This window comes from Xiphias gladius, chromosome 2 (assembly GCF_016859285.1).
Source record: "Xiphias gladius isolate SHS-SW01 ecotype Sanya breed wild chromosome 2, ASM1685928v1, whole genome shotgun sequence".
In the NCBI taxonomy this organism is placed as follows: domain Eukaryota; kingdom Metazoa; phylum Chordata; class Actinopteri; order Istiophoriformes; family Xiphiidae; genus Xiphias; species Xiphias gladius.
Window position 1 is genome coordinate 18,531,947 of NC_053401.1, and position 20,716 is coordinate 18,552,662.

Consider the following 20,716-nt stretch of genomic DNA (forward strand, 5'->3'; position numbering starts at 1 on the left):
ATTTGAAACCTCCTTTTCAATTCAGACTGCAGAATTAGTTGTTTAGTATTGATCTGGTCAGAGTCCTGACTTTAATAAATTGGTAGATAGTTTTGCACAGAAATTTGTGAGGAAGAATTGCCTATTTTGTTGCTACTGTTATGTGTTTACTGAATAGTGCAAACGTTCATCGAACTCTCTGATCACTGCTTTGCTTATGAGTTTGACGTGTGGATGTGTGAGGCAGGAATTGCTTAGTGACTGCAAGGTACCTATATTAGAGGGTCTTTCCCCTTCAGATTGCCCAAAGTGGACATGAATGTGGTGGAGGACCCTGGTAGTCCTGAGCCATATCAATTTGAGCCATTGGCTCCAGCCCCAATAATGTCCAAAGCCAGAGCTCTTGGAACCAAGCATGTAGTTAGAATAGCACTCTTGTGAAAAATGCCAATGCAAATGAATACAGCAGTATGTTGCTAACAATGTGGTTGCCATCTGCATCCATTGGTGAGTCTTATAAGGGTCTGAAGGGAAAGAATGCAGTCCGCTGGTGCACAAAGCACAAATCTGAATGTACAAGTCCAAACCATCGTGCCAAAATTGAAAAATGTTAAGTAGAGGGTCAGCAAAAAAAAAAGCGTCAACTCCTGAAAGATGAATGATGAGTCTCGAGCAGTATTTATTTGAAAATTAGCGTAGTTTCACAGACTCAAGAACGGGGGCTGGGGGAGGTGGACTGCCCATCTCTGACTATAGGGTGTTAACATTCTTTTTTTTATACATATAAATTTCATGACGTAAAGAAATTCCAAACGGTAAAATCTTGACAATTCTTGAAGTTTTATATTGTTTATTTGTAAGGATCCCCATTAGCTGTGCCTTAAAGCACAGCTAGTCTTCCTGGGTTACACATTTAAAAACACGTATACATATAAAAACATACATACACAAATCAACACATTTGAAAACATATATGAGACATTACAGTCAACTCAAATGCCAGTCACAAAAGATACTGTATATTGGAGAATAATATTAAGATGTATGAATAAAACTTACACTAATATGTATACATGTGTACTAATGAGTATGAAAGAATTAAACTTTCAGTGATGACCTTCTCAACAGCTTTCCTAGCCAGAAGAAGATAAAAATCCGATTATTCATAGCATCCTACAAATATGATGTTCCAAGGTGTTTTCTTATTTGCTTGTTAAACGTTGATTTTTTTGTTAATTTAGGCAATAACAGTGGTAAAGAATTCTGTGTTTTCATTGTTCTAAATACTACTGTGCATTTAATGAAATTGGTGTTTGACTTAGGGATTGAAGACCAGCCTCCTGTTGTCTCTCTGGTGGCATATGTACTGTATATGACTCTAAAGAAATTTTTAATTGACTCTACTGATATGATGGAGTTTTGGATAGTAAAACTTCCCATGTTTCTTGATTTTGGTCACTAGACGGCAAAATTGTGGAACCCTGTAGATAAAGTTGTATGCAAGCTATATAAAATACAGTTAGCCTACCGTTCCAGGACTAGCAACCAGAGGGCACATTTGAAAATATGTACGTATCGGTAGCTATGTCTCTCATTGTATTGGTTTGCCCTCTAATGGACATAATGTGCCAAAAATAGATATTTGAATGGTTCTAACATTAAGTGTTTTTTGGAAGGAATAATCGATCTTCATTTTTGGCCTTCATTTATGGACACTTGTTCTGTACTCGCCGGAGTTTGCTTTTTCGTGGCATTTGCCCATATTCTGGCAGTAGTCAAGCTGTGATAGAATATGAGTAATTAGTACTAATGACTTAGTTAAATGGATTGTAGAGTATTTTCTGCATTGTCTAATGCCTTGCCCATTCTATTATCAATAGTGTCAATGATTTTTGACCAGGATCATTTGTTGTCAAGGGTAATGGCCAATACCTAAGTTTCTTTGACTTGCAGGATGGGTGTTTTATTTATAAGGAGTTTGAGCTCTGGCTCATGCCATAGAGAACCATTTGAACCAAATACTATGCTTTTTGTTTTGGATGTATGAAGTAAAAGTTTGTTTTCAAGAGAAACCATTTTTGGATTATATCTAGCTCTCTATTCAAGGAAGAAGTCAGATCAGCAGGTGTTGTAGCTGATGCATATACTTTAGTTTCATCTGCATATATCTGTGGAAAGATTGTGGAAAGATTCATTGTTTCAGGCTAGTATTTAGTATGTGACAAATTGGATGTGTAGTCCATAGCCATTTGAGTCCTTTTATCATCTGCAGTATATTATAAATTTCTGTTTTTTTCTCATTACATTTAAACTTAGTTTATTTTTTTCTTTATTAATATACTTTTCTGATTTATTTATTTTCTACTTTTAATGCACTAAACTCAAAATGTCAGGGCTTATTTCATCATATAGTTTTTGTTAATAATGGATAAGCTATTGTCTGTCCCATGAGATAATTATTTCCTTATTTTATATACCTTGCTTCTGAAATAATCATTCAAATAACTTGCAATTTCTTTGTGTTTTGTGACAAAGTTAACCTAACACTCAATAAATGTAGGCTGTGGAGAGGTATTACTTCCCATTATATTATTTAATTTGGTCAAAAGCTTTTTCCCAGAGCATAATATTGTTTCTTTTTCTTTTGATTAAGTTTCGTGACATAATTCCTTGCTTTGTGGACACTTGGTCTGTGCTTGCTGGAGTTTGCTTTAATCTTTAAACTAGTTGGTTGTGTCACCATTTTTTTCAAACAGCATGCATCAGTTATGGTAATGAATTGATGTTTTAAGGGATGGTTATTTGATACCCAGTCAATATTTAAGTCTCCTGTAAAAACAACTTACATATACAGTTCACACACTTTATATAGCATCTCACTCATAGTTTCTAATTAATTATGGTTTGAGCTTGTTGGCCTATAGCAACAGCCCACTGGAATAGATTTAATGTGAAGCCATAGTACTTCAGCATCATTACACTTACTATCCTCCCTAACTTTCACTGGAATTTAATTTTGAACATAAGAAGCTACACCGCCCCGTACATGATCCTGTCCTTTCTGTATAGATTATACCTTCGTATGCACACAGCCTCATAATCAAATGTCACATCCAAATGGGTTTCAGATATTGCAAAGATGTTAATTGTGTTTGAAAACAAAATATCAGTAATTTCATAAACTTGGTTCCTCAGCCTACAATTACAATGGAAACTGTTTAAGGTGATCATGGTTACAGTGATCAACTTCTTATATGAATCAAAAAGCTTGGGACAGAATCGTTCCTATACAAATGTTTAAATAAGTTATAGGAATCGCGTCCGTTTACAGTTTTCATTTTGGGTCTTTTCATACATGACAACATATGGAAAAATAATTTAAAACTGTTGTAGCCTGCTACTTCTCGCTGTCATATGCTTAGGCTCTCTTTTTATTTGTACGAGGTTTTTGGACTGCCACAGTGTGTAATGACCATCCCTGCCTCCTCTCCCAACATAAGTGCACTATGTGAGTGTTTAGGTGTTTTTATGTGCGCTTGTCGTGCGCACTCACGCCTTGAGATGTCTTCCTCTACTCACACCACCAAGGTGGGTTGAGCTAGTTATTTTGCCCTCCATTCCTGCTCTCCTTAAATTTAGGGACATTTACAGTGCGTAATTATCATCCCGGCTCTCTCACAGCAGTAGGTACAGTTCAGTCCATAAGTGGTTGGACAGTGACGCAAATTTTGCCTCCATAAACCACCACAGGGGATTTTAAACGAAGTCATCAAGATGTGATTGAAGTGTTGACTTTTGGCTTTAATTCAAGGGGTTTAACAAAAATATTGCTTTAACCATTTAGGAATTACAGCCATTTTTATACATAAGTCCCTCATTTTCAGAGGCTCAAATTGACATTTGATCAGTTTCATGCCCAGGTGTGGCCTGTTCCCTCGTTATTTCATGACATATTAAGCAGACATAAGGTCTGGATTTCAAGTGTTGAATTTTACATTTGGTAGCTGTTCATGGAAACCCTCAATATGTGGTCCAAAGAGGTGTTGAGCCAAAGAAGGAGGCCATCATTAGGCTGAAAAAACAAAACAAACCTATCAGACAGATGGCAGAAACTTTAGGAGTGGTCAAATTAATAATTTTGTACATTCTTAAAAAGAAGGAATGCACTGGCGAGCTCATCAACACCAAATGACCTGGAAGACCATGGAAGACAACTAAAATTGATCGCAGAATTCTTTCCTTGGTAAAGAAAAACGCTTCATAAAATCTATCCAGGTCAAAGTCTACAATCAAGACAAACCTTCATGAATGTAATTACAGAGGGTTTATCACAAGGAGCAAAACACTGGTAACACTCAAGAACAGAAAGGCCAGATTAGAACCTGCCAGAAAACATCTAAAAAAGCCTGCCCAGTTCTGAAACAAGACTTCCTTGGACAGTCGAAACCAAGATTAACTTCTACCAGAATGATTAGAAGAGAAGAGTATGGAGAAGGAAAGGAATGGCTCATGATCCAAAGCATACCACATCATCTGTCAAACATGGTGGAGACAGTGTTACGGCATGGGCATGTATGACTGCCAGTGGAACTGGGTCACCGCTGTTTATTGATGATGTGACTGCTGATAGAAGTAGCAGGATGGATTCTGAAGTGTATAGGGCTGTACTGTCTGCTCAGATTCAGCCAAATGCTGCAGGACTGATAGGACAGTGCTTCACAGTACAGTTGGATACCCAAAACATAATGTGAAAGCAACCCAAGAGCTTCTCAAGGCAAAGAAATTGAATAATCTTCAATGGCTAAGTCAGTCACCTGACCTCAACCCGAATGAACATGTTTCCCACTTACTAATGACAAAACTGAGGGCAGAAAGACCAATAAACAAACAGCAGCTGGTGGCTGCAATAAATGCCTGGCAAAGCAGTGTCAAGGGAGGAAACTCAGCATTTGCATGTCCAGGGGTTCAAGGCTTCAGGCAGTCATTTACTGCAAAGGATTTTCATCCAAGTATTGAAAATAATCCTTATATTTATAATTATGTTGGTTTTTCAAATAACTTTTGAACCTCTTAAAATGACGGACAAAAAATGACTGTATTTCCTAAGTAGTTTATGTGACATTTTTGTTAAACCCCCTGAATTAAAGCTGAAAGTCTACACTTCAATCACATCTTGATGGCTTTGTTTTGAGTCCATTTTGGTGGCGTACAGAGGTAAAATTATGAAAATTGTGTCACTGTCCAAACACTTATGGACCTAACTATATGTTGCGTGAGTCACTCCACTCACGCAACAAATAACAAACTGTGCTCATTGCTTTCACAATATTCAGAATAGGCTTGGAGCAGGAGAGGGCCCAGGTTTGTTATTTTATCTTTAAATCAGTAAATTGCTAAGATGACTGTTTCATTAGTTCATATTAATTCAATAAATATACAAATGTCAATTAGATGGTAATCTGCAGGAGAAATAATGACAAAAGAAAAATTTGTAATGTATTTATAATAATCATCCGCCTATAGTGATCAATTTGACCCGGACAGAAATGACCACTATAAGCGGTTTCCACTGTATTCAAGTGAGTAATCTCTAAAATATTCTTTGAAAGTAAAGCAGCAACAGATATGAGACATTAAATGTATTTCCCACCCTGATTTTACCTTTAAATATTGTATATGTGTTTGTTCTTATTGTTCATATCATTGGTTAGAAGTTCCCTTAATGCCGTTTGTGGACTATAAGCTTGTCATACCTTAGTAAAGCAATGTCCCCTCTTTCCCTTGCAGCTTTCATTTCAGGTAGCAGGTCCTTTCTCCTCTGCCAAACTGAATCAGTATAGTCCTCATTTATGAAAATGTTTGATCGTTTCAATTTTTTTTGGTTTGCCCAAAACTCTGTCTCTGTCCTTGAGCCTTAGAAACTTCACTATTTTTGGTCAAGGTCTACTAGGGATGCCATCTGCTGATTAACACTTTTCCAACCCTTTCAACTTGTTCAGTCCCAATGGTTTGGGGATCCAGGTCCAGTTTGTCCCTGAAGAAAGTGATGCCTGGACTGATTATCAATAAAGTCCACTTTGGCGTCTGTTACAAACATTGATTCAGTTGATTCATTAGATTTATAGTTCGATGATAGACTAGTACTGGCACCTTTCATGTAATCCACCTCCTTTTGTGTAAATTGGAAACTGACTTTTAGTTACTGCAGGTCTTTCAAATGGCATCCATTCTTGTGTTTGTAGTTTCCATGTAGGTGTGCACGCAAACCTTGAAATTGCTTTCTTGCTTTTTTAGCAGTTTATAAAAAGCTTACTGTTGCTCAAATAGTTCACACACGTGTTCCCTTGAGATGTATCTTACATTGTCTTTTTCTTTTACCCTACGAAAAGCCATCTTGGCACTGAGGTCAGACTCAATCCGACTTGAGTCACAATTTCATTTTTTGTGTGTTGCAGAAAGAAAGATTTCTGGCAGATTATCTTCCAGAGGTTTTCACAGGTCTTCTGTGCTGTATGTGAAATGTGTGTGTTTATAAAGAAGTCGCATATAAGTAACCAATACATTTTTTTAAGCATTTAAGAAATTTTGGAGGCAGCAGTTTGTCTGGTTTCTTTGCTTACATTATTCATTGAAAGTTGCTGTTTTTGTACGATTATTGGGTTTGCTGAGTTCTGATTTTATACAATACCCCAATTTGTAATGAGACGTTCCAATCTGTGATTACAATCTCGATGTTTTTTTTCTCTTTTTAGACATTTGGAACAGAGAAACATTTAGTATGACCCTTTTGGGGCGGTTTGTATCACGGTTTGAGTGTCTCCTTTTTTCCTCCAGTTGTTCGTCATTATTATGTTGCAAATAAACTACGGCTGAACCGCACGAGAACCTGTGACAGTTTCCACTGTTTTTTGTGTCCAACATGGCCGTTCTGGGAGTCAGTCAGCCAGTCCATATCCAGTGAATGGGGCTCCTGTTTCAGCTGAAAAGCCTCCATTCACCCGTACATCCTCTCCTCTTTCTGCTGATAGAAGGCTGGTCATGTGTGGATCCTGTTAGCCATATGTGTGCCATGTTGCTGTAGGCCCTCACACACATTCACAGACTCTCACAAAATAAAGCTGTCTCGGGGTGTTTGGGATATTTGTGAAGACCAGGACATACACGGGCAAGGGAGAGGTGACTAGAGATACACAATGGTTTCCAGAATGTGCCTGGGGTGACAGTCTGCCTGCACAAAGTCACACATTCTTACTGTGTGTATTTAACTGAGCTGTACTTTAACACTTTCTCTTCCTCTTTGCTTGGGTTTGGATGCAGACAGCCAGCTGCAACTGAGCTCAGATTCCTACTGAATTATGTAATTGGCCCAAATTAGAGAGAGGCAGAGAGGGAGAGGGAGAGAGGTGGGAGAGTGAGACGACAAGGTAAGTTTCTTTCCTCCTCCTCCTCTCTTTGTTACACTGGCTGCATCCATATGGAGCCTTTTGTTTTGCTACTAGTCAGACTGACAGCTCAGTTTCAATGAAAATACCTCCTATAACACCTGGATCAAATTAAAGGGGCATTCCAGCAAACTTTTAATTGCTCTTCAATAAAGCAGGGAACTTTTAACAGACAGATAAAAAGAGGAATGCCAAAATCTGTGCAGCAAAGGCAGAGAGATCCTGACCTTTACTCCCTAATATGGGTTAAACACCAAAAACACTGGATCCTACACTTGCCATACTAGAGCCAACAGCTCTTTTTTCATTAGAACCTCCCTGCTTGGTAAATGTATTTCATGAACATGTACCATGGGGCCTCTTCTGTTCAACAACTACATGATCCCACTATTATGGGAAACAACAAAATATGTTACTATTATTATGCAGATGACACTCAAATTTATATAACATTATCACCAGGGACTATAATCCCATACAAGCTCTGAATAAACTCATTGAACAAATCAACATTTGGATGTGCCAGAGTTTTCTTGAATTAAACAAAAATAAAACTGAAGCAAATTTTCTTGGAGACAAGGAAGAATGATTAAAAGTCATCCCTCAGCTTCAATCAGCGATGTTAAAAAACCACAAACCAAGCCAGAAATATTTGTTTAGTCATCGACTCACAGCTGAATTTTAACAACCACATTAAGACAAATACAAAGTCAACTTACTGTCACCTGAAGAACATATCAAGGATTAAAGGACATATGTCTTGGCAGGATTTGGAAAAACTCGTTCATACATTTATCTTCAGTTGACTACTGTAATGGTGGGTTCACAGGTCTCTCTAAAAAATCGATCAGACAACTGCAGCTGATTCAGAATGCTGCTGAACGAATCCTCACTAAGACCAAGAAAGTGGATCATATAATTTTGCCAGTTCTCAGATATTTACACTGGCTTCCTGTCTGTCAAAGAATTGGTTTCAAAATAATGCTGTTGGTTTATAAAGCACTGAATGGTTTAGAGCCAAAATACATTTCTGCTCTTCTGCTATGTTATGAACCATGCACACCCCTCAGGTTGTCTGGGACACGTCTGGTTTCTGTCCTCTGAGTCAAAACTAAACATGGAGAAGCAGCATTCACTTTTTATGCTCCACATATCTAGAACAAACTGCCAGAGAACTGCAGGTCTGCTGCACTTCTCAGTTCTTTTTAAATCAAAGCTGAAGAATTTTCTATTTGCTACTGCCTTTTATTAAATCATATTATTGCTCATTTCTTACGCGGCACAGTAACTGTTATGCTTGTATTTTAAAATTTTTTTCTTTTCAATTGAACTCTTTTTAATTTATATCTTAACGCACCTTGAATTACCTCGTTCTTAAAATGTGATATACAATTAAATTTGCCTTGCCTTGCCTCCAAACTCCTATCTTATAATGCAGGCTTTTAACTTTAAATTAAGTTTAAGTATCAAGCCCAATCCAAGATGACCATCTTCAGAGTTTTTTTTTTTTCGCTCAGAGTTGACAAAGCTCATCCACAGCCACAGAAGATGTTATACAACTGTCTTCTCAGGCAGAGCAGTAAACTGAACTTCACCTGTAAGATCAGTGGAATGCCCCTTTAACTGGCCCTATGTCCAAGAGATGCTTACAGGGCTTAAATATACCTTTTAAATTTATATAAATTTTTTGTGAGCATGTGCTGATGTGAATGCAGGCTGTTGCAGTTGCTTCTGTTCTTTTTCTCATTTTTTCAACTTTTTACCTTTCTTCTTTTGTCATACCTGTTTAAATGTTTACTAGTAACATATTTTAAGCTGCGTCTCGCTAAACATGCCAGTAGAGAGAGTTCTTGTCTGTTTTTTTTCACTGTGAAATTACTTCTTCAGCTACTTCTGGCCCACATGGCGACCAGAAAAACAGACATCCCCGCAGAAATCAGAAGAGGACACACAGAGGGTATAGACAACAGAGACTGATAGAGAGGAGTGTGTCTCCCTTCTATCGTCATAGGCAACATGAAATCACTGATAAGATGGATGAGCGAGGGGCTTCCTTGAGTGCAATGTTATTTGCTTCACAGACACATGGCTACAGTAAGATACTTTGGATCCCATCGCTACCATCGATGACTACCATCGATGATTTATCAGTGATTTTGTGTTGCCTATCAATGGCTACCATCGGTTGATCTGGTGGACAGAACAGAATGTTTCTGCAGCCCAGACATTGAACTGTTTGCTGTGGGACTACGTCCAAACTACATACCCAGAGAGTTCTCAAACGCCATCTTGATTATTGTTTACACTCGCCCCTCCGCTAACTTGGCAACCACGTATGCCGTCATCCACTTTGTTGCCGTGAGACTCCAGACTGCAACACAGTGTTTTCTTCACGATCTTCTGAGACTTCAACTGGACAAGACTCTCCCCACATTCACTCAATTGTGGACTTCACTACCAGAGGAGATGGGACCCTGGACCTGCTGTATGCTAATGTTATGAAGCCTGGTGATTCTACCTCACACATTACTTTTCGCAAATTTGCATTTATACATTTTCCATTCACTTACTGTTTATTTATTATTATTACTGTTTAAAGAAATTTTTACTTCCCTAATTCTGATTCTGATATCAACTTGCCAGGCGCCATGAAAATATGTCATGTAAGTCAAGTCGAGTCAATTTTATTTATAAAGCCACAAATCAAAACAAGTTATCTTGGGGCACGTTTCCTATAGAGTAGGTCTAGAACGTACTCTTTATAATATTTTTTTTACCTAACATTCCCCCATGAGCAAGCACTTGGCCACAGTGGTAAGGAAAACATCTCTTTTAACAGGTAGAAAACCTGAGCAGAACAGGGCAGCTGTCTGGCTCGAACGGTTGGGGTGAGAGAGAAAGAGAGAGGGCGAGAGAGAGAGAAACAAAACTACAGGAGAGAGAAGAAGCTGAGTTAATGTAAATGCTCCAAACAGTTACTTTATTTCTTTTGTTTAATTTTACATTGAGTTATTATATATAATAGTGATATTTATTTCACTCTACAATAGCAATTCATTACTATCATATTGTTTCTTTTTGCATTTTTATATTAGTGAATTATATGCTATGTCTTCTTCATCTCAATTTTATAGATGATGATATATATATGTGTATATATGTATGTATATGTATATTTGTATATATGTATGAATATTCGTATATGTGTGTATATATGTATGTGTGTATGTATAATTATAAATTATGGCATTGTATTATTACTGTTTAGTTTGTATATTACATATACTGCATGTATATTATATAGTACGTTACATTCTTATTACTTTTATACTGTATTACGTATAATGTACTTATTGATCATATCTATACCTATTGGCTTGTGTTATATGTAGTTCAGATGTTGTTGCAATTTTTATCTCAATTTAATTCGAAGAGTTTTTTTTTCTGACCTCTTATCTTTGCTGCTATAATATCTGAATTTCCCTCCATGGGATCAATAAAATCTTTTCTCATCTTCAACATTTTCAGAGTATCTGCATTCCTACTGTACAAACTTCTGTTCTTTAGTGGAATGACATTTTCAGGAAATTCTGGATGTTGCTGTGGTAGCCTCGCTTTCTCTTGTATGAGAAGCTTACAAGAGATGCTTTTCATTGTGAATGGGACCTGGTGTTACAGCCTGGTGCCATCCCAGCTACATGACAGGAGAAAGTACGGAAAAGCTCAAATGTCCAAATGTCCTCTGATGCAATGCAAGTGTCAACCAGACATGAGCCAGTCATGTTTGTTTTAATGCCCACAGAAATGGAAGCACGGCGTTGTTTACTACTCTGCTCCGCGAGAGGAGTGGGAATCGCTTCCTGCACAAAAAAAGCACCACAATGCTAATTGTTCCTGCCTGCTGGGGCTTCATTGTTTAATAAGATCGTGTGCCACTAGGTAAAAAACTACAAACTGCGAAGCTATTCTGTATTCAGGAAACAAACTGTACATCAGGAAATTAACAATTTCCTTATGTGTAATACAGCGGCTATGTCAGAACACAACTTTCCAGTCAAAGCAGTGACAGCCAAAGTTTTACTGTTGTGCTGGATTCAGTGTTGATGTCAGAGAATCGTTCTTCCTGATTGGTTACTGCGGAGCAGCTACAATATCTTATCCAAACATTCAGTGTCATTCAGGAGGACAAGAAAGAAAAGAGGTAAGGGTCACATACAAAGGAAGAAGAGGAGAGATTGAGTAAATGATTAAGGAAGAGGAGTAATAGCAGAGGATGCGATCAAATCAGACTGTCAATAACAATATGTGTGTGTCACTAAATGGACAGAGCAACTCTGACAGGATCTCTGACAGCAGAATTCTGTTTACTTCTGCTTATATTTCAAACATATTATGATTTGTGTGTGTGTGTGTGTGTGTGTCAAGGGATAGAGAGGCTTCACAAACTGATGTTTTATTCATGCAGAGAGAGACAAGTGTCCCCCCCCCCACACACACACACACACAAAAACGCGTCCTTTCATCTTGCACCTTGCTAACTCCCCTTCGATAACTCTTCATCCCTCACTTCCTCCTATTTTCCCTTCCCTTTCATCTCTGTCAATCCTGGCTCCTCAAAGTATTTGTGGCTGACTAAGCAATGTCTTTTTACTATACGCACAGGCGCACACGCACACGCACAAGCACAAGCACACACACACACACTTACTTCTAACTCACCACTCAGAGACCATTCACTTAAGGATGTAAATAATATCCTTTCAGCTCACTGAAGGTTTAAGCCTCTCATATTTATGTGTGTTTGTGTTTGTACATGTCTTTCTATGGATGTGTGGACATGTGTGTTTGAAACCATTGTTGTGAGGACCTTTTTGATGGTCATCACTTTCATACACACCGTCAGAGGGCTGTTTGAGGGTTAAGGTTCAGGTTAGAATTAGGTTTAGGTAAGGGTTAGGGTAAGGGTTTGGGTTAGGCATTTAGTTGTGACAGTTAAGGTTAGGCTAAGGGGCTAGGATGCATTATGTCAATTAGTGCCCTCACAAGTAGACAAAGACCAATGTGTGTGTGTAACTGTGAAACCCGCAACTCCTCTTTTCCAGAATGCTGCACTACTTCCAATAGAAGTCCCTTAGAGACACACCCTTCCTCTATTAATACTAAGTAGCATTTGGCTTTGATTGTATCTTTGAAGGAATAGTCTAACCTAGACTACTTCAACACAGTCCAAAAATTGCCTCTTGTCTATGTTCTTTGCATTTTCTTGCCTGGGAACTGTAATACTTTTTTTAATAATATAAAATGACTGCAAAGATTGAATCACTGTTCACACATGAAACATTTAAATTAGACGGTTACATGTTGAAAGCCTGGGGGATGAGAAAAAAAATCCCTTTATCAGGATAAACTGTAGATATGTATCAGTTCTTTTCTAGGAAAAGTTAATTTGGAATTTTTTCCATATAAATATGTTAATTGAAAGAATTTAGTAGCAATTATGATGTAGTAACTTTCTTTTTACTCTTTTGTTTTTTGGACATCTACTACCAGAAGATGTGTTTTGTAATCCCATGTGGGATTGGTCAGCTGTTAGACATGAAACAGTACTGAAATCCACGTCACTGAGAAAAAGCCTACTGATATGATATAATGATATGTATCAAAAAGTAAATATAAAGGAGAATGTGACAGTCTCAAAGTTAAACTGAAATTTGAAATTTCCTCACATTTTTGTGCAAGGCAATATAAACTATAATGATACTACAGCTATTTTGTATATTTTTCCATTTAAAAAAAAAAAAAAGGATGAACCCATTTTTGGAAGTTTGTGGAGACAGCCCCCCGGCTTCACTTCCCCTCTGAGGGAGTGTTTCCCATGCTAGCTGTCGATTGACATCTCGAGAGCCATCTTTTCTAGGAGACACACCAACATCTTCTATGGAGCACTACAGACAGAAGAATGTTAATACAGGGTGCTGTCCTCCATTTTCAACAAGCCCACATAGTGTTTAGCTGTCTGTCTCTTTACAACATTCAACATTTGGTAGGACCATTGTTAGCCTAGAGTTACACTAGATGTTTCGTTTCATTCATAGTATTTCAACACCTGCTGAGTCACTGTCACACTCGTACTCACTCAGTCTCGTGTGCCTGCATTATACAAAGGAGTGGTTCTAGTTAGCGTTAACTGTCTGTCCTTCATGGCTCCAATTGTGAGGATGACAGCAGTGTAAATTTTGGCACCTGATTTTCATATAGTAGTCTTTGATAAAAATGTAGATAAGTTCCAGTCAAATTTTAGCCATTTGATTTTTGTTAGTTATAGTCAACAGTAAACTAAAGATATTTTAGTCTAGTTTTCATCAGTGACATTTTAGTCTCGTGTTGGTCATGCATTTTTAATATATGTCTTATAAATATTGTGTTGTGTACAGTTACCATGGTTACAGTTTTCGTTCTTATCTATCTAGAGGCTGGTGGAAAAGGCATTTATCACTTGTTCACACACACACATGCACTGCCAATATTAGTCTGTTCTGCAGTAATACAGACTGACTATTCTCAGTAAATCCAGTTATCATTTCCAAACTCAGTTTGAACAGAATCGCTATTGAAATACTGTCAATGCTCAATACTCACTGCTCACTGTTTGGTTTTAGCTTGAGAGGAGATACTAAAATGTTGGATAATAGTGTTATTTCTTAAATCACCATATAAAGTGAAATTTAGATAGTTGACTGTTGACATTATCCTAGATCTGTTGCCAATAAAAACATGAAAGATAGGTGACTGAAGGTAACTTTAATTTTACATCCACAGTACCAACAGTACTACATTACCTCACCTTTGCATAAATGCACTGTTTGTCTCCGCTGTTTTGTTTCCTCGTGTTGACTAATTCTCAGTGGATTGTGGATTATTTTGTTCATAAGTCAGTTTCTTCCAGGAAATGGTAATGTCAGATAACATTACTGACAGAGACAGGACATTACTGAATACAAGATGCTTCTTATTAACGGCAGTGCAACAGGTAAAAACGGCTAAATCCACTTTTGAATATTTCTGATATTTGGATGGTGGATGATAATGTTTTACTAATCAGGAGCTAGAGGCTACAGTGTGTGATTCTGCAGAAGCGAGAGGTCATTGAATATGATTTTGCATTAATTGGTTCATTTTTCCATTTTTTCATTTTTCAACTTAGCATTTTTTTTTTTTTTTTTGGTGATGAAAAATGTTCTTGTTTTCAAACATTACTTTTCATGTACTAGTCTCATTTATGTTGTGAAGAATAATTCATCAATAAATATTTTTCATCATAGTTTTAGCTGACAAAAACGGCAGATGACAAATGACCAGACTGTGAAAACTGACAGTAACATGCAGTCTGGAACCTCAGCAATAAATATGTTACTCCATGATTTGAATCACAATACAGAGTAACGTATGAAGTCACGGAATAACAAAAGCAAGTCCTAAGAATTACAAATGTGACTCAGCAATGGCAAACATCGTTGACCTGCCGATTAACTGCCTGTGTGGCTATTGTTATTTTAAGTGATATAACAAACTATTTTTAGTGCCTGTCTTTGTGCCTGTTTTTGTTAATTTAGTTGGTCAAAACCAAACACCAAGGATCTACAGTATATCTGTATATTCTTTGCAAAACAAAAAAAACAAATTTTAATTTCAGTTTGACTTTAAAGCAGCAGGTGCAATCTTCAACATTTTCATATTTCTGTCTTGAATAAAAACAGTGTGCTGTCTTATTATTCCTTTGTATGATCCCTCCTGTGGAGCAGAAATAGATCTTGAATAAAAACAAAAACAAGGCATTCAATTACAGATTTTGCAGTTGAATATCTTGGCATTGAAAGCTTTTGGGCATTCTAGCCAGGCCTAATTTTATCCTGTTTTAATGTCATATGTCTCTTCTGTTCTTTTGTTTCCCACTCACTCCCTGCCTCTTTGTGTCAGTTTGTGTGTTTTATGTCCGCGCATGCGTATGTGTGTTTGTATGTGGGATATTCCATCGCTCTTGGTTTTTAAAAAAAAATTTTTTATGAGATATCACATGAAAGTCCATCCTCCTCTTCCCTCTCTCCTCTCCTCTCCCCCATCCTCACCCCCACCCAGCCTACTTTTTAATCAGTGTTTGCTGGACATGTTTACTGCTGCTCTGCCAGACTGTGGCTGACTGCCGCTCCACCACACAGAAAAACCACCGGCTGGAACTGTGGCTGATGCTGTATATCAGCTTTATGGAGAAACACCGCCAATATTAAGAAGATATACAACACACACTGTCTATTACTCCTCGGACAGGAGGCTAACAGTTTGTCTACTTTTGCCAACAGTCTGATAGAACAGGATTCAATGCAACTGCAAGACGTGTTGTGTTTTTATTGTAAAGGCCGTGGCTGTCACTTTTGTTTAATTTTCAAGCCTCATTCGTAACTGGAAACACTCACTCACTACCTTAACTACACAATCACTAACACTTGCTCAGATCATATTAAACAAGTTCAGGGTAGACTGTGTTCCCAAAAACATAGTAAAATGGGTTTGAAATGGCCCATTGTAAAGTTTTGGAGCCTGAGAGGGCAGCTCTGTTCTTTTCAAGAAATGTGCTGCTTCATTTGAGATGCAACTTCAGATGATGCTGGTGCTACAGATTAATTTTCATAGCAAAATAGCAGTAGAATCCAGTAATATTAACTTCACCTTTGTCCAAGACAAAAGTTGGTTTTTAACCCTACAGCCACACCGCTAGCACAGCTTTAAGGATGGCAATGTCGGTCGGTTCGCCAATTTGGTCCAAACTGAAATATCTCAACAACTACTGGATAGATTGCCATTAAACTTTGTGAATAGACTCATGGTACCCAAGGGATGAATCCTAATGACTCTAGTGATCCTTACCACAAAGTTAAAATTTTAGGCTTTCAGTGAAACATCTTCAAAACTGAAGGGGGGATTGATATCATACCATACAGTGAAGTATCTCCAATTGTATAAGATAGAAAATCATGCAGATGGTGACTCTCAGGTTTTAAATATTGTCCGAAAGTATAGAGTGCCCTCTTTGGCATACTAACGGTTGTTTGTGTTGTATCCCTGACACACCCACCAAACATTTATCAAAGGCTATGGCAAGATGTTCGCACACTTCTGGCCTAACATATCATTTAAACAGAACATTGCAAGCAAGTGTGGGGGCTTTTTGCAGGAGTCATTAAAGAGCATTGGGGGAAATGTAGGAACTCGCCATCTTAGATAAGCAATTTCTTAGTATGCTTAGAGTATGTTTGGGAGGTTCTGTCTTTATCAGATGCTATAGGAACCATTGTAGATACTAGCCTGATCATTCATTTCTGTTCTTTCCCAGTTTTTATAGTTATCTATGCTCAACTTCAAAGAAATCTTCTCAAACAACACACATGTAAAGGCTGCGTTGGCAGCCATTTCAGAAAAGCCTTTATACTCATTCTTGGCTGTGATAATGGACACCTGTCTGAGCCATAATCATGGTACTTCTGCTGTCAGATTTTGGTATAAACAAACATTTCTCGGAGGCAGATTCCACAGAGACAGTGATGTGCAGCTGGTAAAATTATGCATCTCACTGTGGCATAGCAACATAATGGGCTCCACATGGACATCCTGCAGTGTTTCTTCACCAGAGCTGTCCAACACATGAGTAATCTGTAAAATCTGTGTGTGTGTGTGTGTGTGTGTTGCAGGTGTCTGGTATCGTGGGCAGGGCTGACGTCTTGGCCTGTCTCCTGTTCTTGCTGACGTTCCTCTCCTATATTAGGTAAGATGAATCTGTGCCACCCCCACAACTTGTCCATACACACACACACACACACACACACACACACACACACACACACACACACACACACACACACACACACACACACACATGCACATACACGGATACACATGTGGAAAAGACATTAGTGCATAGATTAGTTGCATAGGTTTACAATAAGTTACAGTATGTTACTTAACATAGCACAGGCTCCCCTGTCACAAAGGCTGTAACTGCAATTGTAATTGCTCTATATTAAATTATCAGAATGTTTTTTTTACAACTTAGTTCTTATTTTCATAAATCCGGCCATCTGTCTTATCTGTAATAATAACATTGTACTGACCAATTTTATGGGAACTGGGAACACAGTGACATTGCTAAAAAAAAGTTTGACGTGTAAAAAAACACTTGCTGTCAGCCATTCAGACAGGTTGGAAACTTAGGTAAATTTAAATAAAAAATATATATATATATTTTAATAAATGTGAATTATTACCCAAACTGTCTGTTATAAACATCCATCACAGTACACTTTTGACCTACTGTACTTAACTTAGTTGTGTGTATACAGGTTTCTGTGCGATGAGGAATTATTAGTGATATTTCTTGTGCACTGACTCTGAATTTGACCTCTAAATAGAGATTTTAGATAATCTGAATAAACTGTTGATTTTTATTTACCCATCAAACTTTGTTGTGATATTGCCATTTTTTTCAAATCTCAGAAGTTACTTTGCATACAATTTTATACATGAGTGAACAGAAAGAACAAAGTAAAAAAAAAAAACCCACAATATTTACTTGTATAATAATGTATGCATAGTAAAATAACATAATTTCTGATAATAATTTTACTTTTTTTCTGAAATTTTATAGAATTAGTAATTGAGAAATTAACCTTCCCAGTGTCTGGCCACAATTTCCATTTTTTGACTTCCTCTGTTTATCTCAAAGCTGTTATCTCTCTTCTCTCTTTTTCCTTAGCACAGAGCAGTCTACAAGAAATTCAGTTAGCAGCTTCTCATTTTTAGCTTGTGCTGACCATTGCTTTTGCTGATTATAATGACAAACATCACTGGTGGTGGGTTATACGAAAATAGGTTGAGATTAACTTGATGACAGGCCAACATTAAACTTGCCTGTTGATGTCAAATATATAATTTAAGTTAATAAATTTAATAGTTTTCATCCAGGACCTTCAGTATCTGGATTAAGTCTCTTGAGTGTTATCCCTCACTTGTAAGTGTCTTATAAAATAGATATAGAATGGATAGAAGCATCTGCCAAATGAGTAAATGTAACATAATGTAGAGTTGCTCATGAAAAATAACTTGGATCCAAATTAGCAGTAGTCTACAGCTGTTACTTAATGTGTCAGATACATATTAAATCAACATTCAGGTAAATATACCAGGGCACCCCTGGTCAAAATTTCTGTTACTGTAAATAGTTAAGTGAGTAGAAAATTAATGTAATCGTTTTGTTTTGTAAAAAGGAAAGGAGTACCATACAAAAGTTTGAGCACCCCAAGAGATTTGAGCTCTCAGATTTAACCAGTCTTTAATTAGCTTGTTAAGAAGAAATGTGTCATGTTTACCTTCATGCCTTTTGGAAATCAGGTCGTTTTTTGCTCGCTTAGTTATTCACGGTAACAGAAATTTTGACCAGGGTTGCCCAAACTTTGTCATGCCACTGTAAATGTAAGATTTGACTTGGTATCGGCAAATACACAATATTGAAGGACTCAAATTATGGCCTGGGAAAACTTGATTGTGACATCACTATTGTGGATTTTAAACATGTAGAATCAAGGTTGTCCAAGAAAAAACATAGTTAGAAACGTATTAATTTGGATTCTGATGATGTCAGATATAAAAATATATAGGTCATTTCACATCTCTCGGTGAGATTTCCCTGAAGCCAATCTGGAATCTTCTGTCATTATAAAATATGTTTGTTCTTTCTCATTTCTTTGTCAGGAGTGTGGGTGTGTGTGTCTCTGAGGACTCTCTGCCTTCCACAATCTCGGTGCGGTTTCTGGTTATCAGTTTGTTGCTGGGCACGTGCGCCATGCTGGTGAAGGAGACAGGCATCACCGTGTTTGGAGTGTGTGTGCTTTACGACGCCCTGGTGCTCTGTCGCAAGCCTCTCATCTAGTAAGCACATAAAGTTTTGCTTTGTTTATATTTTATTTGTGTTTTTTCTTATCTTAATTTATGTGGCAATAGTCCTAAAACCTAAACTCATTTACACCTGGGAGCTGCTCACTGCAACCACATACAATCTGTTTTAGAGAAAAAAAGTGTGTTTTCTTTCTGAAACTGTATGCACAAATAGCTGGGAAAAGGAGGACTCTGTATTTTTAATGTATATGTGGGTGTGTCTGTACTTTTATCCCTGTGGAAACCAGTTTTATACCTCTGATATTAGAACATTTATGCCAGACATCGTCATTTTAAATCATTGTCAGACTTGGACTAATTGGAATTTTGGGTTTAGGTTTAAGGACAAGATTAAATTTAGGCATACTGAGATGATGTAGGCAAAAGTAAGAGTTTAACTGAAAATATCTGGACACTCCAAAACTGATATAGTTTGGATTTATTATACTTTTTTTATACGTCGCTGGTGGTGTGTCATTCTTCTTTCTTTGTTCCTTTTTTTCTGAAAGTCTTGCAGATGACTTGCAATGGGCCTTTGAAGACTAGAGACTTGATTTGGACCTGCCCTCAAGGAACTGAGAATGACTTGACTCTTGCTTTGACAAGTCTTGAGACTTGACTTGAGACTTGCCCCAAAAGACGCCTAAAATGTCTATAGCAGTACATGGACTTGACACTTGGACCGAAGTCAGACTTAAGTGACAAAAATTACAACTATAGATTTGACTCGGACCTGACTGCTCTGTGACTTGACTTGAGATGCAAAAGCAAACACATTCAAGTATCAAGTTTTAACCTCTTCAAATCCTGTAACAATAAAAAATGTCAGCATTCAGAGACCTGGCCTTGTAATGTGTTTAGTCCCAAGACTTGTGATGTGACTTGGATTTTCCCCTCAAGGACTCAAGACTTGCTTTGACAAGACTTAGGACTGGAACTGGACTTGTCTTGATTTTCCAGAGAGTTGACTTAGACTTGCCCCAAAAGACATGTACTTTGCCTAGTCACAAGATTTATGACTGGACTTGAACCTGCACTCACAGACTTGAGACTGGATTTCACAAGACTTAAGACCTGATTTGGACTTGTCTCAATCAACTTGAGACTTGCTTTGACAGGATTTGAGGCCCAACTCTGACATGTACTCAAGTACTTGAAACTTGCTGTGACTTGGACCTACTCTTAAGGACTTGAGACTTGCTGTGACTAGACTTGAGCCTTGACTTGGATTTGCCCTCAGTGACGTGAGACTTGCTCTGACAAAACTTGTGACTCGACTCGGACTTTGCCTCAAGGATGCAAGACTTATTGGA

At 37.6% G+C, this 20,716-nt stretch overlaps 1 protein-coding gene across 1 annotated transcript in view; it reads left to right on the forward strand.

The window, feature by feature from the left end:
- Window positions 1-20,716, forward strand: part of tmtc1 (transmembrane O-mannosyltransferase targeting cadherins 1) — a 183,185-nt gene that overhangs the window by 33,283 nt on the left and 129,186 nt on the right. Inside the window, exons 3-4 of the mRNA XM_040144424.1 lie at window positions 17,165-17,238; window positions 19,221-19,397. Of these exons, the coding sequence (XP_040000358.1) occupies window positions 17,165-17,238; window positions 19,221-19,397 (251 nt within the window). The remainder of the gene's footprint in view (window positions 1-17,164; window positions 17,239-19,220; window positions 19,398-20,716) is intronic.